The sequence below is a fragment of the Convolutriloba macropyga genome, chromosome 13 (genome assembly GCF_964194025.1).
Source record: "Convolutriloba macropyga chromosome 13, txConMacr16.3, whole genome shotgun sequence".
Classification (NCBI taxonomy): Eukaryota; Metazoa; Xenacoelomorpha; order Acoela; family Convolutidae; genus Convolutriloba; species Convolutriloba macropyga.
In genome coordinates, this window is record NC_134480.1 from 39,111,692 (window position 1) to 39,136,896 (window position 25,205).

Here is a 25,205-nt window from a genome sequence, read left to right on the forward strand (position 1 = left end):
GGATACTTGAAAACAAATTGAATATTCGCCCTGGATATTGTTACCTGGTTGCATTCTTTAATTCAAAACTGAAATTCTGATTTTAATTCATTCAACAGGTCATGCATATGGCTGTTTTTTTTAAAGTTTCACCACGATTCCAAGCAATCAAAGGTGGAATCAAGAAAACCAAGAATTCGATAAAAACAATCAGGAACAACCTCTTTGGCAAATTTGTGGAGGCACTTGACCTCGGACAGCTTTTTGTCAGTATTTCAGTGCTTAGTTCTTCTAATACTTCTTCTTTTATTCAATTATTAACCTCACTTTTGCCAGAACCTTCTCTCGGAAATTATTTTTGATCCATCGAGAAAATTCAAAAAGAAGAAGGATTTTATCCTCTGAAGACAACAAAACTATTTTGTTCCCGTACTCTCGTTACCTAAATCACTATGGTGTTTTTTTGATGGAAGACATGTTCTCCAAGCATGCTGGCAAAATTTTCAATATGCCCGATTTCCAAGAACTTTTTTCCTCCTATCTACAAAAAAGACAATGATTAGAACCAAATATTTCATCGAAATATTTTTTTCTCAAACTACCGATCCTTTCCGATACAATTTTTAATTGTGATTCATCTCGCTTTTGTTCCCTGCAAAATTCTGCCTCTTTTGACTAATTATTGAAAACCCATTTTTCTCATCAAGTAATGTTATTAAAAACAGAAATGACATAATTATTACGCCATGATGCACACTCAATTTTCATTGCTAACGAATTCTTTCATAGGAACTCATTTTATCGAAGCATTGACAGAACTGTTGATCTTGATAAAATCAACAGAGAATTTTTTTGATGCACTAATAGGAGTTGGCGACTCAAAGTTAGAGAAACATTTGAATTGTCAGAAAATTTTTGTTTTCATGACACATTTCATTATGCTACGGGATACTTGAAAAAAAATGATTATTGGCCCCGGATACTGTTACATGGTTGCATTGCTTAATTCAAAATTTTTTGTTTTAAGTTCATTCAACAGGTGATGCATGTTTTTGTTTTTTGAAAATGTCACAACGATTCCAAGAAATCAAAGTTTTGAATCAAAATTGCCTAAAGACGAACGAAAATTGGTCTTTTTATTCTTAATAACAATCAAGAACGACCTCCATGGCAACTTTCTTTCCAAAATGTTTTTTGATCAGCGGAGAGAATTAAAAAAGAAGAAGGCTTTTATCCTCTGAAGGACAACAAAAATATTTTGCTCCAGTACTCTTGTTTTATAAATCACTATGGTGTTTGGTGGTTAGAAGACATTTTTTTCAAGCATGCTGACAAATTTCGTAAACAATCAGAGCCCATCGATCTCCCCATTTTCCAAGACCTTTCTTCTTCTTATTTAAAAAGGCCAATGATTAGAACTAAATATTTCATCAAATTTTTTTTATCAAACTATGGATTCTCTCAAATACAAATATTAATTGTGAGACAACCCTCTGTTTTTTCTTTGCGAAATTCTCCCTCACGTGGCGAAACTTTGAAAACCCATTTTTCTCATCAAGTAATGTTACTAAAAATAGAAATGACATAATTATTACGTCATCATGCACACTCAATTTTCATTGCTAATGAATTCTTTCATAGGAACTCATTTTATCGAAGCATTGACAGAACTGTTGATCTGGATAAAATCAAAAGAGAATATTTTTGATGCACTAATAAGAGTTGGCGACTCAAAGTTAGAGAAACATTTGAATTGTCAGAAACTTTTTGTTTACATGACACATTTCATTATGCTACGGGATACTTGAAAAAAAATGATTTTCGGCCCTGGATACTGTTACATGGTTGCATTCCTTAATTAAAATTTTTTGTCTGAAGTTCATTCAATAGGTGATGCATGTTTTTGTTTTTTGAAAACGTCACCACGATTCCAAGAAATCAAAGTTTTGAATCAAAATTGCCTAAAGACGAACGAAAATTGGCCTTTCTATTCTTAATAACAATCAAGAACGACCTCCATGGCAAATTTGTGGACGCTCTTGCCCTCTGACAGCTTTTTGTCAATAATCCAGTGCTTAGTTTCTCTAATGCTTCTTCTTTTTTTTCAATTATTAACCTCACTTCTGCCAGAACTTTCTTCCCAAAATTTTTTGTGATCAACGGAGAGAATTAAAAAAGAGGAAGGCTTTTATCCTCTGAAGGAGAACAAAAATATTTTGCTCCAGTACCCTCGTTTTATAAGTGACTATGGTGTTTGGTGATTAGAAGACATTTTCTCCAAGCATGCTGACAAATTTTCTAAAAAAATCAGAGGCCTTCGATCTTCCCGATTTCCAAGACCTTTCTTCTTCTTATCTAGAAAAAAGACGATGATTAGAACTAAATATTTCATGAAGAAGTGTCTTTCTGAAACTATGGATACTCTCCAATATAAATTTTAATTGTGATACAAACCTCTTTTTTCCTTGCAAAATTCTACTTCACGTAGCGAATTTTTGAAAACCCATTTTTCTCTTAACGTAATCTCACTATAAATAGAAATGACATAATTATTACGTCATGATGCACACTCAATTTTCATTGCTTACGAATTCTTTTATAAGAACTCATTCTGTCGAAGGATTGACAGAACTGTTGATCTAGATAAAATCAAGAGAGAAGTTTTTTTTGGTGCACTAATAGGAGTTGACGACTCAAAGTTAGAGAAACTTTTGAATTGTCGGAAAATTTTCGTTTACATGACTCATTTCATAATGCTACGGGATACTTGAAAACAAATTGATTATTCGCCCTGGATATTGTTACCTGGTTGCATTCTTTAATTCAAAACTGAAATTCTGATTTTAATTCATTCAACAGGTCATGCATATGGCTGTTTTTTTTAAAGTTTCACCACGATTCCAAGCAATCAAAGGTGGAATCAAGAAAAACAAGAATTCGATAAAAACAATCAGGAACAACCTCTTTGGCAAATTTGTGGAGGCACTTGACCTCGGACAGCTTTTTGTCAGTATTTCAGTGCTTAGTTCTTCTAATACTTCTTCTTTTATTCAAATATTAACCTCACTTTTGCCAGAACCTTCTCTCGGAAATTATTTTTGATCCATGGAGAAAATTCAAAAAGAAGAAGGATTTTATCCTCTGAAGACAACAAAACTATTTTGTTCCCGTACTCTCGTTACCTAAATCACTATGGTGTTTTTTTGATGGAAGACATGTTCTCCAAGCATGCTGGCAAAATTTTCAATATGCCCGATTTCCAAGAACTTTTTTCCTCCTATCTACAATAAAGACAATGATTAGAACCAAATATTTCATCGAAATATTTTTTTCTCAAACTACCGATCCTTTCCGATACAATTTTTAATTGTGATTCATCTCGCTTTTGTTCCCTGCAAAATTCTGCCTCTTGTGACTATTTATTGAAAACCCATTTTTCTCATCAAGTGATATTACTAAAAATAGATTTTACATAAATATTACGACATGATTCACGCTCAATTTTCATGCTTAGGAATTGTTTTATAAGAATTCATTTGCTACGAAGGTTATTGTTCTAAATTTTTCCTGTTCTTACTTAAATTTCTTTGGATACATCGCGCTCTTTTTTTAAGATATTTCACTCATTTTATTCTTTTTTTCTGAATTCATTAACCCTTATTTACACAAATTTTCTTATTTCCGCTTCAAAACTTTATCCTCCGTGGTTACAGTAACCGAAGGTTTCAAATCAGTATCCCGGCAAAAACAATGAACCCCAGCTCTAAATGGACCCACTTGAAAATCTATTGCAAAAATGTGGAAAGTGATTTGGTGCTGCATCAACTTCTGATGCTATTGGTCTGGAATTTGGAGCTGGTTATTGAAAAATTACCGGAGATTTTAAAAGAAGCGCTACAGTTTGAACCGATAGAAGTCACTGCAAAGCTGGTGATTGAAAAAACTTTGTTCCAACCCACTGATGTGTAGGAAAAAACAAAATTTGACGTGTTGAATTGAGTGAGACTCCTCAACAGAAAATGCGTGTGACCAGAACATTTTCCAAGGTGAACCAAATCAATGTTTTTTAACAATCAAGTTTTTCACAGCAGGGACTGAAAAGGACAGTTTTAGGAGAAAATGCTTTCTTTTGGTCAAAATAGTGGAGTGGCAGAAACTACCCCAAATGAGCGATGAAATTATATCTATGCTGAACAAAGTCAAAAATCAAATTAATCGCAAATTCCACAGAAGTAATTTTAAACGTTTTATATGGTATGTGATGAAATAATGTAAGTTTATAATGAAAAATTTTCGTTTACATGGCACATTCCATGATACCAAGGGATACTTGAAAACAAATCTGAATATTGGGCCTGGATACTGTTACATGGTTTCTTTCTTCAATTCAAAATTTAATTTTTGTTTCTTGGTTTATTTAACAAGTCATGCATATTGTCGTTTTTTTGAAAATGTGACCACGATTTCAATTGGTCAAAAAATGAATCATTATTGCCTAAAGACGAACAAATATCAGTTGCCTTCTTATGACAGATAATCTCAATCACGCATCTGACTTATTATTCGCTAATAACAACCAGGATCTTCCTTGGAAAATTTGTGAAAGCACTTGTTCTCGAGCGACATTTTTGGTCAATTTTTCAGTGCGTAGTTGTTCTAAAACTTCTTTATTTTTCAGTCATTAATTTCGTTTTTGCTAGAAATTGTGACAAACGAATATATTGGGCTGCTAATTTTTCAAGTGCTCTTGGTAATATACTTTCAAGTCCCAGAGCTTAAAATAACCAAGATCATATCAGTAAACAAGGTCTTTCTGGATCTACAAAAACTTTTTTTATGATTTACTACGAATAAAAACCTTTCCACCCTAATTTGAACGAAATTTGTACTTTTGCAAACTTTTTCAATCAATAAATGATACAATCATGCAGTAAATTGCTGATAAAGAAATTAGTCATGGCTCTGACTTTTGATTTAATCGATAACTTACATCGATGTTCAATTTTGTTCGATGTTTCACCAGTCAGCCTTTCTAAGTCAGAAAAATTCAACACATTAGCTACAGCTGGCGGACACCGAAACTTAAATTGTGTATTTATATCACGCATAAATTGTTCCGCAAAAAATGGATGCGATGTCGAAGCGCAAACTACTCATATTGTGTTGATTAAATCACCCGTAGATGTAGAGCGAATTGATGTTTTGGTAAGACTGAAAGGGCTTGGAAAACAACTGAAACAGTTGTATGATGACGGAACACAAGAAACCTATGGACACTTCATGATTGACTTCAGACCATCTATACGTAATTTGTTTAGATTTTGTTCAAAAGTAACTTTGTTTCTTTCAAATTTCTTCGCACCGAACAGCATTGCTCATAATAGTGATATTAATGATGAACGCGCAGAATTATTTTAATATGAAGCTCCTTCGAAATCTCAACAAGAAATTTCAACCAGCTTTCTTTCTACATTGTCTTAAAAGGTTCATTAGATTTCTCTCTGAGTGTAATGTAAAATTGATGGAAGGAAATTTAACAGTGATTCGAAGAAATCAGTTTACGGGCTGTCAAAGCTACTCAGAAAGCTCACATCAAATCTAACAATTTTAATTTCCAGAAGACTTACATTGGGCTCAAAAGCTGGAATTACATTTTTAAATTACATATATCAAGCTTGTATGATTAGAATTTCAGCTTTCTTCAATGCGAGAGGTCAACAAGTTTGTTCTTATTCCAAAAGACAAGCGAGATCTAAAAAAAGAAACAGGTTTTCCGTTTTTCAAAAAAGCGAAAGAAGAGGTTAGTTCTGGAAATGCAGAACTTCCACCTAAAGAGCTTAAACCAGGCCTGGAATTCCACTATGAGAAAAATTCTGAGACAGTAAAAATTTTGAAAGAGAGTTATGAAAACAAACGGTTAAAAGTTTTCCCTCTCAAAGCAATGGTATTTGACAACGTTGACTCAGGAGTTGATAAGAAATTTTTCTTCAATCAATTAAACTGACCAACGCTCCAGTTGATCCATCCAAACGTTTTCCTGGATTTTGAGGGTGTGTCTCAGACTGGTTCAATTACAATTTCAGATAGAATGAAATTGCAGAAGTTGTATAACGAGAGGAGACCAGCAGCTTTCGGATTCGAAAACAATCTAACAAAAGCAAGTGGACTCAATTGCGAGAAAATTACAGAAGTTTTAAACTCAAAAACTTCTATGCAAGATACAAAGAAACGATCTTTTTCCCGGCTAAATGTGCATGCTCGCTATATGGACGAGATTGGTGCTTAGGTCTTGCACAAGAGAATAAACTATCACAATGCTACCGAGTTGTCATTTTTTTTGCTAGATTTTTGAGAATAGAACCCATACGGAAAAAGGAGCAGAGGCAGTGAAAGAGTTCAATTTCGCAAAAAAACTATGGCTATATCAAAGAAAAGAGTTTTTTAGAGATATGGCCAGTTTTTGTGAGGACGTGGGAATCACATTTTCACAGTTATTTTTTTAAAAAAAACTAATTTATCGCTATCTGGAAGGAAACAACACACTACCCTTCATCAGAGACCTGAAAACGTTTGTTGACGTCGTTAACTCAAGAATCAATTGGAGTAATGGGTTGGCACCCAAATATGTAGTGAATGTCGACTCTTTGACTGTCATGTACAAGCGAAAGAAAAGACGAAAACAATAAAAAGCCTAAGTTTCGAGTAGGTGATGAGCTTAGGTTGGCATTAGCAGAGCACAAATTTCAAAAAGGATATAAGCCCCACTATACACAAAAAATCTTTCTAATTCAAAAATTAAACAATTTGGCATCCTTCCAGTCATATTCTGTTGTTGATCAGAAAAGAGAAAACACTGATGGAATCTTCTCTGAGCAAGAATTGACAAAAATCAAATAAATATTTTTCACTTAGTCTCGCTAGAAATTGGACGGTAACAATCTGCCTCATTTTAAAGGAGTTCCTCGTCAGAGAGGGCGTGGTTCAAATCGTTGGCTACAACAGCTGCTAGAACAACTCTTCGCATTTTCAAGAGATACGTGTTACCTGTAGCAGAAAAAAGAGGAGATGTAATTGAATCAGCAATTCCGGAAAATGTTGGTGTTTTATCAGGACAAACTTTGATCAAGAATGCAGCAAAACAGACACCAAACTCAACAATAAGAAAACAAGTTTGTGGTGGTATTAGTGAGAGGAGACACTAGTAAAATTATTGCCCGACAAAAGATTGGAAAGACTTTCTGAAGATCTTTGACTAATACTTTTTCCAAATGAAGGTCAGACAGAAGAATCAAACATCATGAATTCGTTTAATCAAGAATTTGTATCCAACGCTTCCACTCATGTTTATCCAAAAAAAACAGTGGCCTCGTTCACTAATTTTCCTTCTGACGATAGTGAACTGGATGGATCGTGGAAAGTAGCTTTAGTCGAAGTATCATATCCCCGTATATGTTCTTACATTGAAAAAAGATTGAAGCCATTTCACTGTTACAGAAAAGGAAGCATGTCTTATCCATTCAGCCAGCAGCTTTAAACTCTTTGTAGGAATTTGCGTACAGTCTGACAGACACTTGTCATAAAAACACGACATCCCAAAAATTTAGATGCTATTTTTTCCTTAACAAAAAGTCGAGGAATAACTTTTTGTTACATAGGATCACAAAATGTTTCATTCAGCAAAAGTTTGGCTGCTAAATTGGGTGTTGGACCCGACAAGGGCAGATATCTGTTTTGAGTTTACTGGCAAACAAAATCTTACTCTACTTGAATATAGTTGAACCCATTTCAGTTCGTGATCTGAAATGTCCTCTCTAACGCTCCTTCCCATTCAAACACCAAAGTTCCACAATAACGAGAATTTTAAGAGATCTATAGTTCTAAGTTATCACAGTTTTGAGCACTTAAGATTCCATAAAAGAATCAAATCCAATTTCCATAGCATCCAAGACGAATTAGGAAACGCTTCCGCACGCCTTGATCCCTTCTTCTCTATAGGTCGAGTTCGGATTACCATAATTTTCCAGAACAAATCTTGATTATTTTCTCCGTTATCAAAATAAAAAAAAGATGAAATACGAACTAAATCTTTGGCTCATTCAATGCTTGAATTTTTCGGCAAATTTCCAGTTCTAGATCCAGTTCTTCGCTCCAATGAATAACCACTATTCTCAACCAATTGATTATCATTCAACAATCGAATATCAGTTGGAAACTGATAGCAATAGTTTAAGTGACTTGTGATCTAATTTCTTATTCATCAGAGGAACGATTATTAAAGGTTATCGAACGCGTTTGGATAATAAGGAAGAAACGTTATTGATAAACAATGCACTTCATTCTCTGTTCTTTAATTGCAAACTCTATTTGAACAATGAACAATTTCGCAGCGCCGATTCTCTGAATACACATCATGCTTTTGTCTCCGTTGGATATTCAGGGAGAAAAGGAGTGATGGAAAGCTTACTTCAATTTTAAGGATATCGATACGAGATTGAGCCAAATGATTTTCATAAATGGGTTTTTCCAAATGTTGTTTTTAAAAAGGATATTGAGGAACTTACTTTTTTACGATCAGCTGGCAATAGGTCGGGTGAAACTTTACTTCTTCCAAAAATTACCCTGCGTTTATAATTATTTCGAACATCTCCCTGATTTTATTCGATCAATACAGCTGGGCTGAACTCAGGGCTTAATATTGGAAGCTTGCCTTTTCACTTGACGGTTAGCAATCTCAGAAAACTGGATGAGAAGTTTTCAATACAGAGTGCTTCGAGAAACTACCATATTTTACTATAATGAAGAACTTCCAAAAGTGTATTATTCCCAGAGTAAAGAACGAGATCATACAAGAAAAAAACATTTTCAAACAAACCAATTCGAGTGTTTGATATTTTTTGAACCCTATTAATGAGTTCAATGGACCATACAACACGAATCCGTTCGTTTTTTGTAAATTGGGTCTTCAACGAGTTAAAATTAGGATTTTAACCGGGAATAAATTAAAATTGGGAACAAAGCTATAGTAAACTTGAAAAAAGGAAATCACGTAAGAGCTTATGCTATGAGAGCTATGAAAGCATTCAATATTTATAATGATGGTCCTAATGTTCAATACAAAGGTTTTGAGAATCCTTTTCATTCATCTCTCGATCTTACTTCAACACAGGAGGCCAATGTCGAAATACGTTTTCCTGATGTGGTTGAAGCAGAAATTCGTTCAGATCTCTACTTTTCTAACAATTATACCAACTCTATAGAATGATTGGTTTAGTGGTGAACGCATAAATTAAATCTCAAATGACAAAGAGGGGTCAATTACTAAGAATAGATAACCAACAACTCTTAATCGTTGTCAACATGTTCGGCACTTAATGTCCAAATATCTCGGCTCTTTCCCTGCTGATCTTCGGCCAGGACTTTTACACACAAACACGTTTCGTATAGTAAACACTAAACACTGATCCATGTACTTAGCCACTGGATTTTGCTTGCCAATAAAAGTAGAAAACTTTTCAAAAATGCTTCAATGGGAGAAGTATTGCAAAAATATGGCATCAGGAATTTGTTCCAAGAGTACAGGAAAAACTCCAAGACTCAGAATTGTGTTGTTAATTTTTCTCTCATATGTCGTCAAAACATTTAACCAATTTGCATGTTTTCAAATTCTTTGTTGTTCTGTAATTTTTGAAAACCAAAATCTTTAATTAATATTTAATACACAAAAATCTGTAAGGAAAGATTCATAAAGTTTGCAAAACTGTAAAACTGTTAAACACGTTTTTAAAAAAATTGTAACATTTACACTTAATAATTTGCATGTGTATCTATATCTTATTCGTTTATTTTACGCCATGATTTTGTTCAAAAGTCAATTGGCGAGATAAAAAGTGAATTAAAAAGATATGAAATCAAAGTAGATGAGAAATTGACAAATTCTAAAGGCAATGAGCTTTAAATCTAAAGGAAAAGTGTGAATTCCGTATTCACAGATTTTTTTTGGTTTCTGGGTTAAAAATACGGAACCCACTTTTTTCAATGTATTCGTAATTTCTCATTTTCAACTACTTGCAGTCTTCGGTTTGTTGAATATACTCGCTCCTCGTCAAACAATACTTTTCTGTATTTGGCTAATGTTTCCTCGAGGTTCTGTTTATTGTGTCCCCTACTGGATAGCTTCATTGTATCTGAATTCGCATCGTAGCAGCAGTAAGTTTTCGAGCACAAAGCAGTCATATTTGAACATCTGAACTGTTCCTTAAACAATCCTTGTGTTCTCTTGTCAAAAGCAGCATGTTTTTTGCAACTTGGTTGTGTGAAAAATTTGTTGCTAGAAATTGCTGCTAAATTATCCGTGTAATTGCTTTGCCTCAATCAGTACCAAAATGATCACATTTCTGGTCGATTGCTTTTGTTAAGGTTTTCCTCGCATTTAAAGCATTTAAAGAGTATCAGTATCTATTTCAATCAACTCGTATTTGTTTGAATCGCAGAAAGAGGAAAAGCGATAGTACTTAAGTTGCAACATTGTAAGTTTGGCGAACTGGAAGATAAAAAAGCCAACAATTATATGTTCCCTGTTCTCGATACGTGTCTTGCGCATTTCAACCTGTTAAACTTGGTCTGGCAACTCATTCAGAGACTTGAAAAATCTGTTGTTAATGGTTTTATCCACAAAAGAACCTTTGTGTCTCAAATTTTTTGTGATCTTCTGTTGACTGCGATCCATTATCTGACAGCCATTTCCAATCAACTTCATGGTTTCTAAAACGACAGTTGACTCTTCGTTCTGATCTCCTTTGCAGCGTGCATTAACAACATTCCGAACAAACGGTTCAAAATAGAGGTGGCGAGTGTATTGCAGGAGCCAGAAAACGTCCCTTAAAATCACTCCATCTCCCAGAGAGAATAACAAAAATTGCGAAAAATTGATCCTCGTTAAAGTTGGATACTGGAAGTTAGCATTTTCTGTGTTCTGAAAAACAATTTGTTACATTCAGCATACTCTTTCATGTCATCTCTAATGTCATCTTATCCAACTTCACAATTCTTGAAAGTTGGTTGAAAATCTTCAAAGTAGGCATATAATGCCCCTAGGACCTCAAGACTTGATTCAATAACACCAAAAAGGTCTTAACATTTTATTTTTATCAAATAGAGAGTTTTCGGAAATCGATGGTTGGAAGGGGTAGCACCAATTGATGATATCTTAAATCTTTAATTGTGTTTTCTGTGATCCATTTCTTACATTCACATTCTCAGATCACTTGAACATCTACCCCCTATCCCTGCAGGTACTCTCTTCTATCATTGTCACATTCTCGTCTCTGCAATTCCTTTTCAATATCCTCAAAAAAATTGTTTTTTCTCTTGACACGGATAAAAATTTAGTAAGCAACCCATGGCTTCAAAAGTTGTTGCAATGATTGCAAAACCCCTCAAGTAATTAAGTCCGAATTTCTGCCTCTTGTGTGTATTTGGGTTTTTGTTTTACAGTTGGGATGAGTCTGTTGCATAAAGTTCATCACCCGCTCTCTGAAGTAGTTTCTCCAGTTCGTCTTTGGATGGAGTTTTTCAGTCTCTTCATTGTACTCCCATTTTGTAATTGGTCATGTTGGCATCTCTTTTTGTCAAGGAAAAAAGATGAAGCTGACTCACATGAACGCCCCCATATATTTGCTTTATTTTCGGACTCTCGGGTCTTTGTTTCCCCAACTTTTGCATAATTTGTGAAAATAATTCAGGGTTCCGCTGTTAGCCTTTTTCGAATGTAGTTGTTGTAGTTTTTGTCTTTTTCTGTTGATGAATGAAGAAATCTGTTGGCTGAATTAGGAAGAGGGTAACCCAATTTTAACAAATCTACTCGTTTTGAGTGGTAAAAGTCAATCAATTTTCGCATAGCCATAAGTGTAGGTTCGACATCTTTGTTGTTGTACCACTTGAGGATATCGCAAAACGTCTGCATACCTTCTCGTTCTCAATTATTTTGCAGTTTCCTGTAACTTTCCCTGGTGTTTTGGGGAACTTTTTCTATAACATCTTCTTCAAAATTCCTCCCTCTTCCATTCCACTGATTTTCAAAAATATGACTTTTTTATACTAGACTGCAAATATGTTGCTATATTTCAGCTTGCTCCAGAAACTATCCATTGGAGGTAGCTGGGACAACATTTCACCACTGTCAAACCATTCATGTGGGAAGATTCTTTTTCTTCGCTTGCTCCATAAGCTTTGAGGAAGTTATCCAGAATTGTGGATCCTCCGGGAAGTTAAGAATTTCCGCAAATTGAAATTCGAGAAAATTCATTGCAATATATTTGTTACATATTTGAATCACTTAGAACAACGTCTTGTTCAATTAGGAAATGATGCAGAAGGTACTCTTTTATCAGCTTTATATCACACCGAGAGCTGTTCAATTCAAAGGCAAGAATGGTACTGTAATAGTCCTCAAAATCCTTTTTTAAATGTGATAACAACCTGAGCTCAGTTCTCAGTCTCTGCATTTCAAGATCTTCGCCCTCCTCGTCTTCAACTTTAGTTTTGCTCTCAAATAAATTTTCAGCTGTGTTGAGTTTCTGCTTATTTTCACTGGTATCAGTTTTCGAATAGCTGAATGTTTCTCTTCCAATTCTAGTACGCAATCAATCAGTTTTTCTCATGATAATAGTGTGCTGTTTTCTGCTGTATGTGTAAAGTTGGATACAAAATCACGAACTAGGTGATGCGGATCATCGCTGTAAACGAATATTTGGTCCTCAAAAAGGTTAGAAACTAAAGACACGCTAATGGCATTTTTCCAATCCACTATGTCAATTCCGTGTTTCTGAGTGTTTTGTCGGGATGATTATTGACCCGAAATCAAATACAATAAAATGAGAAAACAGCCTCAGCTCGTGCGGAGCAAAAATGCTTACATTTTTCAGTCGATCATAAACAGTCTCTGGCAGTTGTTAGGTTCCTGATGGATACTTGTGTTGTGTTGTCTCTGAGCAACTCTTCATATGGTCCAGCAAATTGTTGGATCTATCAAAAAAGTGATCACATATATAGCAATGGAACTTTTTGAGGAAGTTATTGATATCCGCTGTCCAACGGATAAGTTTCTCATAATTTATCGCTGTCCAACGGATAAGTTTCAACGGACAAAGTTGTCTTTGAGTGTTTCATCGAGGGGCATCGGATATGTTCGGCAAACTTTTCAGACTGTTTGTCAAAGAAAAAAGAGTAGTTTGTGTATTTCTGTCAACAAACTCTTCAAGGAAGGAAATAGCATCTTCATATATACCTTGAAAGCTTTTGTCAACTCTTCTTGTCGCTAAGAGAAATCTCTGCCTCAATTTCATTTTGTTATGCTGGAGCTCGTCGCTGCTGTGTTATTCGCATGCCAAAGCACGGAACAAACACAAGTCATCTTAGTAGGACATTTTTTGCTTTTAAGATACAAAACTTTTAACAAAACAGTTCTTCCACAAATTTGATGATACAGTTCGGTTGGTACATCCCAGATGGATTCCATAAAGGAGGAAAACAAAAAAAAGTTAGCAGCACAAAAATTTCGATTTTTTATCTGGACGTTGATTTTTAATATTGGGTAGAAAATCTTCACCTCTCAATTTCGATTTGATAAAAATGAGATCTGAGTCTTCCGAGAAAGCGATAGGAATAGAAATTAAGGGGTTGTTATCTGCTGCGTAATAGTATCGAATTTCGTCACAGTTATGCACACATTGAAGTTCGAAAACAAATGAAATGTTAATTTTTTCTGATCTGAATAAATTGTTGTAAGCAAAATTTAACTTGTCTATTATAGTTTCATGGTTAAAATTTATTAGTTGAAAACTTTGCTCTTTCTCTCTGGACAATTCAAGTAACGATTGTTGCAAAAGGTGCTTGACTGTTTCCATTTCATAGTGAAGACCGCTTGATTCTCTGTAGATATTTAAGTCAACGTCATTGTAGGCCACTGGAATAAGATTGCTGATGATCGTTTCGTTTGTGTTGAACAAGATGATTTTAATTTGAAAACGATGAATTGCAATTGCTGTTAGAAATTTTTTTCTTGAGAATCAGAGGCGGTGAATGTTCGGTAGCAATATGATGCTGCAGCTGCTTGTCGTCTGGAAATGACTTGAAGCGATGTATGTAGTTTTTGCGTGAAGCTTCTAGTTTCTGCTCATATGTTATCGCAAAATAAGGTTTATGCATGAAGAACACTGTTCCGTTGGATTAGACATTCTTGGAAATTTTTTCCGAAAAGTAGATTAAATAAACTAATTGAAACCAAACTGATGAATTTTGAACGCAAATAAAAACGAATTCGTAATTGGATTTGACGCAATTATGGCGATCTTTTTACCTAATAATGACAACACTATAACGTAATTATGACAACATCATGACGTAATTATGACAACACTGATGTAACTGTGACGATACTTTGATGTAATTGTGATGTTGCTTTGAGTAACTGTGACGTTAATATAAACTAATCGTGACGTTACTATGAGGCAATAGTGACAGAATAACGTATTTGTGTCAATTAAGTGACTAATTGTCTAATTAGGTGAGAAATTTTTGATCATTGATAAATAACCCAGTAGAGCAGAGGTCATTTCCCTCCAAACAAAATTAATGGGATCACGTGAGAGATTTCGTTTTTAAAAAAAAAATTTTAAATTGTTTAAATTTGTAAAATGACAAAACCGAGGGAATAATGGGAGGAAATTAAAACAATCTTGGAAAAAGTTAAAACTTTTTTTGATTTTTGGATAATTTTTCAAAATATGGTGATAAACTGAGTGTTGTCACATCCCATTGGATATTTTTGGCCAGGTTGGGTTACTTTTGCAATTATTGGGTAGTTTTTTGCCAAGAATTGGTTTTTTGCAAAAATTGGGTATTTTTGGCCAAGAATTGGGTAGTTTTCTCGGTAAATTGGGTATTTTTTGCCAGGAATTGTTAATTTTTTTGCTATTATTGGGTTATTTTTGTCAAGAATCGTAATAATAATTCTGGCAATAATTGTATAACTTTTGGCGATAATTTAGAAGGTAATTTTTGGCCAGAAACTGAGTCTTTTTGCCGAGAATTGGGTTTTTGCCAAAAATTGGTTATCTCTAGCCTAGACTTGGGCAATTTTTGCCAAGAGTTGGGTAATTTTTGGCAGTAATTGGTTAACTTTTGGCAAAAATTGAGTAATTTTGGCAGTAATTGGGTATTTTTGCCAAGAAATGGTATTTGTTGACAAAAACTGTCAAAATTTACGTACCTTAGCACAAAATTTACGTATATTGTCAAAATTTGCGTATATCAGCTCAAAATGGGATAGAATCTTGTAAAAATTGACTGATTTTCAATGAAACATAATAAAATTGTAATCTCTTCACGTAAATGAATTAACGAAAGTTATAATTGTGAAAATTAAACTGCGCGAATGAAGTGTTTGAAAGTAAAGGAAAATTACCACACTGTTGTTATCACCACCGAGAAGTTATCAAACTCCAAGACTCAGAATTGTGTTGTTAATTTTTCTCTCATATGTCGTCAAAACATTTAACTTATTTGCATGTTTTCAAATTCTTTGTTGTTCTGTAATTTTTGAAAACCAAAATCTTTAATTAATATTTAATACACAAAAATCTGTAAGGAAAGATTCATAAAGTTTGCAAAACTGTAAAACTGTTAAACACGTTTTTAAAAAAATTGTAACATTTACACTTAATAATTTGCATGTGTATCTATATCTTATTCGTTTATTTTACGCCATGATTTTGTTCAAAAGTCAATTGGCGAGATAAAAAGTGAATTAAAAAGATATGAAATCAAAGTAGATGAGAAATTGACAAATTCTAAAGGCAATGAGCTTTAAATCTAAAGGAAAAGTGTGAATTCCGTATTCACAGATTTTTTTTGGTTTCTGGGTTAAAAATACGGAACCCACTTTTTTCAATGTATTCGTAATTTCTCATTTTCAACTACTTGCAGTCTTCGGTTTGTTGAATATACTCGCTCCTCGTCAAACAATACTTTTCTGTATTTGGCTAATGTTTCCTCGAGGTTCTGTTTATTGTGTCCCCTACTGGATAGCTTCATTGTATCTGAATTCGCATCGTAGCAGCAGTAAGTTTTCGAGCACAAAGCAGTCATATCTGAACATCTGAACTGTTCCTTGAACAATCCTTGTGTTCTCTTGTCAAAAGCAGCATGTTTTTTGCAACTTGGTTGTGTGAAAAATTTGTTGCTAGAAATTGCTGCTAAATTATCCGTGTAATTGCTTCGCCTCAATCAGTACCAAAATGGTCACATTTCAGGTCGATTGCTTTTGTTAAGGTTTTCCTCGCATTTAAAGCATTTAAAGAGTATCAGTATCTATTTCAATCAACTCGTATTTGTTTGAATCGCAGAAAGAGGAAAAGCGATAGTACTTAAGTTGCAACATTGTAAGTTTGGCGAACTGGAAGATAAAAAAGCCAACAATTATATGTTCCCTGTTCTCGATACGTGTCTTGCGCATTTCAACCTGTTAAACTTGGTCTGGCAACTCATTCAGAGACTTGAAAAATCTGTTGTTAATAATTTTATCCACAAAAGAACCTTTGTGTCTCAAATTTATTGTGATCTTCTGTTGACTGCGATCCATTATCTGACAGCCATTTCCAATCAACTTCATGGTTTCTGCAACGACAGTTGACTCTTTGTTCTGATCTCCTTTGCAGCGTGCATTAACAACATTCCGAACAAACGGTTCAAAATAGCGGTGGCGAGTGTATTGCAGGAGCCAGAAAACGTCCCTTAAAATCACTCCATCTCCCAGAGAGAATAACAAAAATTGCGAAAAATTGATCCTCGTTAAAGTTGGATACTGGAAGTTAGCATTTTCTGTGTTCTGAAAAACAATTTGTTACATTCAGCATACTCTTTCATGTCATCTCTAATGTCATCTTATCCAACTTCACAATTCTTGAAAATTGGTTGAAAATCTTCAAAGTAGGCATATAATGCCCCTAGGACCTCAAGACTTGATTCAATAACACCAAAAAGGTCTTAACATTTCATTTTTATCAAATAGAGAGTTTTCGGAAATCGATGGTTGGAGGGGGTAGCACCAATTGATGATATCTTAAATCTTTAATTGTGTTTTCTGTGATCCATTTCTTACATTCACATTCTCAGATCACCTAAACATCTAGCCCCTATCCCTGCAGGTACTCTCTTCTATCATTGTCACATTCTCGTCTCTGCAATTCCTTTTCAATATCCTCAAAAAAATTGTTTTTTCTCTTGACACGGATAAAAATTTAGTAAGCAACCCATGGCTTCAAAAGTTGTTGCAATGATTGCAAAACCCCTCAAGTAATTAAGTCCGAATTTCTGCCTCTTGTGTGTATTTGGGTTTTTGTTTTACAGTTGGGATGAGTCTGTTGCATAAAGTTCATCACCCGCTCTCTGAAGTAGTTTCTCCAGTTCGTCTTTGGATGGAGTTTTTCAGTCTCTTCATTGTACTCCCATTTTGTAATTGGTCATGTTGGCATCTCTTTTTGTCAAGGAAAAAAGATGAAGCTGACTCACATGAACGCCCCCATACATTTGCTTTATTTTCGGACTCTCGGGTCTTTGTTTCCCCAACTTTTGCATAATTTGTGAAAATAATTCAGGGTTCCGCTGTTAGCCTTTTTCGAATGTAGTTGTTGTAGTTTTTGTCTTTTTCTGTTGATGAATGAAGAAATCTGTTGGCTGAATTAAGAAGAGCGTAACCCAATTTTAACAAATCTACTCGTTTTGAGTGGTAAAAGTCAATCAATTTTCGCATAGCCATAAGCGTAGGTTCGACATCTTTGTTGTTGTACCACTTGAGGATATCGCAAAACGTCTGCATACATTCTCGTTCTCAATTATTTTGCAGTTTCCTGTACCTTTCCCTGGTGTTTTGGGGAAATTTTTCTATAACATCTTCTTCAAAATTCCTCCCTCTTCCATTCCACTGATTTTCAAAAATATGACTTTTTTATACTAGACTGCAAATATGTTGCTATTTTTCAGCTTGCTCCAGAAACTATCCATTGGAGGTAGCTGGGAGAACATTTCACCACTGTCAAACCATTCATGTGGGAAGATTCTTTTTCTTCGCTTGCTCCATAAGCTTTGAGGAAGTTATCCAGAATTGTGGATCCTCCGGGAAGTTAAGAATTTCTGCAAATTGAAATTCGAGAAAATTCATTGCAATATATTTGTTACATATTTGAATCACTTAGAACAACGTCTTGTTCAATTAGGAAATGATGCAGAAGGTACTCTTTTATCAGCTTTATATCATACCGAGAGCTGTTCAATTCAAAGACAAGAATGGTACTGTAATAGTCCTCAAAATCCTTTTTTAAATGTGATAACAACCTGAGCTCAGTTCTCAGTCTCTGCATTTCAAGATCTTCGCCCTCCTCGTCTTCAACTTTAGTTTTGCTCTCAAATAAATTTTCATCTGTGTTGAGTTTCTGCTTATTTTCACTGGTATCAGTTTTCGAATAGCTGAATGTTTCTCTTCCAATTCTAGTACGAAATCAATCAGTTTTTCTCATCATAATAGTGTGCTGTTTTCTGCTGTATGTGTAAAGTTGGATACAAAATCACGAACTAGGTGATGCGGATCATCGCTGTAAACGAATATTTGGTCCTCAAAAAGGTTAGAAACTAACGACACGATAATGGCATTTTTCCAATCCACTATGTCAATTCCGTGTTTCTGAGTGTTTTGTCGGGATGGTTATTGACCCGAAATCAAATACAATAAAATGAGAAAACAGCCTCAGCTCGTGCGGAGCAAAAATGCTTACATTTTTCAGTCGATCATAAACAGTCTCTGGCAGTTGTTAGGTTCTTGATGGATACTTGTGTTGTGTTGTCTCTGAGCAACTCTTCATATGGTCCAGCAAATTGTTGGATCTATCAAAAAAGTGATCACATATATAGCAATGGAACTTTTTGGGGAAGTTATTGATATCCGCTGTCCAACGGATAAGTTTCTCATAATTTATCGCTGTCCAACGGATAAGTTTCAACGGACAAAGTTGTCTTTGAGTGTTTCATCGAGGGGCATCGGATATGTTCGGCAAACTTTTCAGACTGTTTGTCAAAGAAAAAAGAGTAGTTTGTGTATTTCTGTCAACAAACTCTTCAAGGAAGGAAAAAGCATCTTCATATATACCTTGAAAGCTTTTGTCAACTCTTCTTGTCGCTAAGAGAAATCTCTGCCTCAATTTCATTTTGTTATGCTGGAGCTCGTCGCTGCCGTGTTATTCGCATGCCAAAGCACGGAACAAACACAAGTCATCTTAGTAGGACATTTTTGCTTTTAAGATACAAAACTTTTAACAAAACAGTTCTTCCACAAATTTGATGATACAGTTCGGTTGGTACATCCCAGATGGATTCCATAAAGGAGGAAAACAAAAAAAAAGTTAGCAGCACAAAAATTTCGATTTTGTATCTGGACGTTGATTTTTAATATTGGGTAGAAAATCTTCACCTCTCAATTTCGATTTGATAAAAATGAGATCTGAGTCTTCCGAGAAAGCGATAGGAATAGAAATTAAGGGGTTGTTATCTGCTGCTTAATAGTATCGAATTTCGTCACAGTTATGCACACATTGAAGTTCGAAAACAAATGAAATGTTAATTTTTTCTGATCTGAATAAATTGTTGTTAGCAAAATTTAACTTGTCTATTATAGTTTCATGGTTAAAATTTATTAGTTGAAAACTTTGCTCTTTCTCTCTGGACAATTCAAGTAACGATTGTTGCAAAAGGTGCTTGACTGTTTCCATTTCATAGTGAAGACCGCTTGATTCTCTGTAGATATTTAAGTCAACGTCATTGTAGGCCACTGGAATAAGATTGCTGATGATCGTTTCGTTTGTGTTGAACAAGATGATTTTAATTTGAAAACGATGAATTGCAATTGCTGTTAGAAATTTTTTTCTTGAGAATCAGAGGCGGTGAATGTTCGGTAGCAATATGATGCTGCAGCTGCTTGTCGTCTGGAAATGACTTGAAGCGATGTATGTAGTTTTTGCGTGAAGCTTCTAGTTTCTGCTCATATGTTATCGCAAAATAAGGTTTATGCATGAAGAACACTGTTCCGTTGGATTAGACATTCTTGGAAATTTTTTCCGAAAAGTAGATTAAATAAACTAATTGAAAACAAAACTGATGAATTTTGAACGGAAATAAAAACGAATTCGTAATTGGATTTGACGCAATTATGGCGATCTTTTTACCTAATAATGACAACACTATAACGTAATTATGACAACATCATGACGTAATTATGACAACACTGACGTAACTGTGACGATACTTTGATGTAATTGTGATGTTGCTTTGAGTAACTGTGACGTTAATATAAACTAATCGTGACGTTACTATGAGGCAATAGTGACAGAATAACGTATTTGTGTCAATTAAGTGACTAATTGTCTAATTAGGTGAGAAATTTTTGATCATTGATAAATAACCCAGTAGAGCAGAGGTCATTTCCCTCCAAACAAAATTAATGGGATCACGTGAGAGATTTCGTTTTTAAAATAAAAATTTTAAATTGTTTAAATTTGTAAAATGACAAAACCGAGGGAATAATGGGAGGAAATTAAAACAATCTTGGAAAAAGTTTAAACTTTTTTTGATTTTTGGATAATTTTTCAAAATATGGTGATAAACTGAGTGTTGTCACATCCCATTGGATATTTTTGGCCAGTTTGGGTTACTTTTGCAATTATTGGGTAGTTTTTTGCCAAGAATTGGTTTTTTGCAAAAATTGGGTATTTTTGGCCAAGAATTGGGTAGTTTTCTCCGTAAATTGGGTATTTTTTGCCAGGAATTGTTAATTTTTTTGCTATTATTGGGTTATTTTTGTCAAGAATCGTAATAATAATTCTGGCAATAATTGTATAACTTTTGGCGATAATTTAGAAGGTAATTTTTGGCCAGAAACTGAGTCTTTTTGCCGAGAATTGGGTTTTTGCCAAAAATTGGTTATCTCTAGCCTAGACTTGGGCAATTTTTGCCAAGAGTTGGGTAATTTTTGGCAGTAATTGGTTAACTTTTGGCAAAAATTGAGTAATTTTGGCAGTAATTGGGTATTTTTGCCAAGAAATGGTATTTGTTGACAAAAACTGTCAAAATTTACGTACCTTAGCACAAAATTTACGTATATTGTCAAAATTTGCGTATATCAGCTCAAAATGGGATAGAATCTTGTAAAAATTGACTGATTTTCAATGAAACATAATAAAATTGTAATCTCTTCACGTAAATGAATTAACGAAAGTTATAATTGTGAAAATTAAACTGCGCGAATGAAGTGTTTGAAAGTAAAGGAAAATTACCACACTGTTGTTATCACCACCGAGAAGTTATCAAACTCCGAGGCGAAGCCGAGGTGTTATGATAACTTTGAGGCGATAACAAGCGTGTGGTAATTTTTTTTCATCAACACCTGTTGCGATCATACATGTTTTTTTTAGATTACAAGTTTAACAAACTGTTTCCATCATTAGATTACGAGTTTCTCACCGCTCTTTTATCGCCACTGTTTACTTAATAACAGTGGCGATAGAAATTGTGATAAACTCGTAGATAAACTCTATCGTAACAGGTGTTGATAAATGAATATTACCATACGTTTGTTATTGCTACCGAGAATTTGTCAAACTCCGAGGCGAAGCCGAGGTGTTATGATAACTTCGAGGGCGATAACACGTGTGGTATTTTTTTAATCAACACCTATTGCGATCATTTCAAAATTGAACACACTTTTATTGGTTTTCACATTTAATTTTTGTGGACAATTACATTTTCAAAGGTAAGTGATATTTCTTCGGATCTGTTCTTCGTTTGTCCTCATGCCCCCCCCCCTCCTACACTTACATACATACACACTCAGACACACAGACGCACGCGCACACACACGAACGCACACACACACACACACACACACACACACACACACACACACACACACACACCACAAACACATACACCACACCACACACACACACCACCCACTTCACACACCACACACACACACACACACACACCACACACATCACAGACACACACACACACACCACACATTTTTTAGACTACAAGTTTATCAAACTGTTTCCATCATTAGACTACGAGTTTATCACCATTCTTTTATCGTCACTGTTTACTTGGTAACAGTGGCAATAAAAGAGTGTGATAAACTCGGTCAATCGGGCACTAAAATTTATTACACTGGCAGTTTATTTATCAGCTACTATCGCAACAGGTGTTGATTAAAGTACTGTAGATAATTTTTATCAAGTAGATAAGATTATCTGAAGTGCATTGAGGCAGAAAATCACAAATGGATGCATTCCCCCTGGGAAATTAAGATACATACCACTGGGGGTAATTATGTTAAGATGACAGGTCTACTGTCCTCGCTCTCTTTTTAGTTACATCATTGGAAATTGAACGAAAAGTTAATTCCTAAAGTTAATACATAGGTACCTCGTTTATGCTTAACTATTAATACTGAGAGCGCAGTGTTGATAATGATTGAACATTCATCCCAGGAATGTATGTCTGAGAATTATCCACATCTCTTGAATTAAACACTCTCATGCACACATTGTGAATTCAAAGTTATGCTTTTATTTTGCAGAATGTCCTAATTTTAAGTAATGTTTTATTTCTGCAGTCCCTTTTTCCACGCTACTCGCCGTTGCTTACTAATTGACTATGCGCGCTTGGGCGTATGCTGGGGGGGGGGGGGGGGGCACAAAGTCCTTGACCATTCTTTACAATAAATCATTGATTGAGATTGAGGTTGACTGTTCCGTCAATTCGGGTATACATATATTTATCTAAAAGTTAACTTGTGATGAGAGAAATAACACTGCTCATTTTTATTAATTTCTAACTGCTCATTTTTATTAATTTCTAACTGCTCATTTTTTATTAATTTTTAACTGCTCATTTTTATGCTTCAGCTACACACGAACGAAATTGTGACCAGGAGATTGAAATCTGTTCATCAAGGTGGTAAATTGGATGAAGTTTTTAAGGTCGTTCCTATTGTCGCTTTCGATCAAACCTCCTTCCAGCTGTTTGTCTGTCACCGACACAAAGCGCATGTATTTGATATGCAGTCGCGTCTATTGCGCACTCTGATTTTGACTCAAAAGACCGAAGGTGATTAGTGTTCATTTCCAGTCTAATATAAAACCCCTGCCTCATTTCAGTGTTAGTTGCACCTACTTAGTGTGTGGATTTGGCGAACGCAAAGGAAGCCGAAGTAAAAGTAAGCCGACAGAAAAGCAAGCCGAAAATTATGTAATAGTTATGTAATCTATCAGAAATAATACATTGTTAGCCGATGCAATCAATACTGCACGTAGTATTATAGTGCATAATGTATTCCAATGCACCAAAGAAACAAAAATACGTCAATTTTTAGACATCTAGTGGGTACGGGCCTTAGCGGACCGCTGTCCATGGCCACGCCTCTCATCCGCTGTGGGATGTAATCCGGAAATCGCGGGCCGGTTATCGCGGCGAAGCCGCGACGCGCACGAATCGAGCCCACAGGCCCGCAACTTAAAATACGGGTATCCCAAAATTTTATCACAAAAAAAATGAGTCGAAGTCGAGATGACCACTAAATTCTATCTTTACCGAGTATTTTGAAGCAGTCCAAATGCTGATTTTCGACAAGTTTCCTGTCTATTCAACTAAAAGCAGTTTTTCACTTAAAGATTAAAAAATTGAGGACAAAGGCTCATCTACTAATCTAAGTGTTGTTTAATGCGTCCGGCTCTAAACTATGATTTTTTGAGTTCTTATTTATTATTATCTTCTTACTAAACTGCTCTGCTTGAACAGGTTTCATTCGAGGGATTGCATTTAGCGGCAATGGAACAATGTACATCGTTTACAGACACGATCAACTGGCGGTAACTTTCGAAATTAATAAGATAAATGGAAAAATTCTTGGGCAAATTCATTCAGACGACAAAAAGTTCTGCACTCTTAGTGCTCTAGACAACAAATTAGCTATTGCTGAACAGCAAGACAGTTCAGTTGTTCAAGTTCACGTTTACGACGAAAAAGAGAAAAAATCCAAAACGGTTGAAGTGCCTGGAAAATCAGTCCATTATATGATAATGGCGGGCCCTCATTATTTGTTGCATTCACAGCGGGCCAAAGATCATGTGCAGCTTGTCATTTCGGATATAACAAAACAAAAAAGTAACAACGAACAACAAAAGATTCAAGAAGTAAAACAAAAAGTGCTCAAGTTGAATGGATCCGAAAACGCGAGAATCAGATTTGTGTGGATTCCAATGTCATCCAGCTCCGAATCGGAGTCGGGATATGTTTTCATTTCAGCTTTGGATCCTTCTCGTGATACACCTATTGCGTACGAGGTTAACCTAGCACGCGTTGAGGACGGATACGCGCTAGACCCCATCGAAATAAAATTTGACTTCCAACAACAATACCACAGAATTCTATTTTTGTCGGCTCTTGGAAATGATTCAATTCTGTGCTGTTTGCAGCGGAGACATTGTTTTGATAAACAACTGGCTATTTTCAAGATGAAGTTCTATTAAATTTCTCTCGAGTTTATTTATTATATGCTTCAACAAATTTTCTTGCATTCAAAATCAGTCTAACAGTGTGCTATTGATTTATGCAATTTTCAGTGTAAAGACATCACATCCCGGGTCAGCTCCGTTTCAACTTATTTTATGTAAGAAATGTACTGAATTGATATCATATACAAAATGCGCTAGAATTATTTATGAGTTCCCGGGTCGAGGTTTTTGGGTAACTTTTTGTAAGAAATGCGGCGAATTTTTGGAAGAAATGCGGTCATTGCGGTGACGATAATCATTTCACCGCATTTCTTACAAAAATTTGCCGCATTTGTTGTCCAACGTTTTCTCAATCTGATTTAAATTCACAAGAAAATTTTGAAGCAATTGAGAGCTGGCGCAGTGGAATAAGAAGAAGAAGGAATGCAGGAGGGCAGAGGTTCGAACCCGTGTAGGGAAGAATCGTTTTTGTAAGAATACTTAGAGCGCTGTGAAAATAAATAAGTCACCGCGATTCACCGAAATTACCGCAAAAAGATGTAAGAATTACGAGGCGAAAATTATTTGTCTTGCACCGCATTTCACGGCAATTCTTACAAAAATTCACCG

The 25,205-nt window shown here is 35.1% G+C and overlaps 1 protein-coding gene across 1 annotated transcript in view; it reads left to right on the forward strand.

Moving 5' to 3' along the window:
* The window catches only part of LOC142351719 (uncharacterized), a 62,432-nt gene extending 37,753 nt beyond the window's left edge, over window positions 1-24,679 (forward strand). Inside the window, exons 3-4 of the mRNA XM_075403864.1 lie at window positions 22,989-23,190; window positions 23,881-24,679. Coding sequence (XP_075259979.1) covers window positions 22,989-23,190; window positions 23,881-24,611 — 933 coding nt within the window. The 3' untranslated portion in view covers window positions 24,612-24,679. The remainder of the gene's footprint in view (window positions 1-22,988; window positions 23,191-23,880) is intronic.
* The last annotated feature ends 526 nt before the right edge of the window (window positions 24,680-25,205 follow it).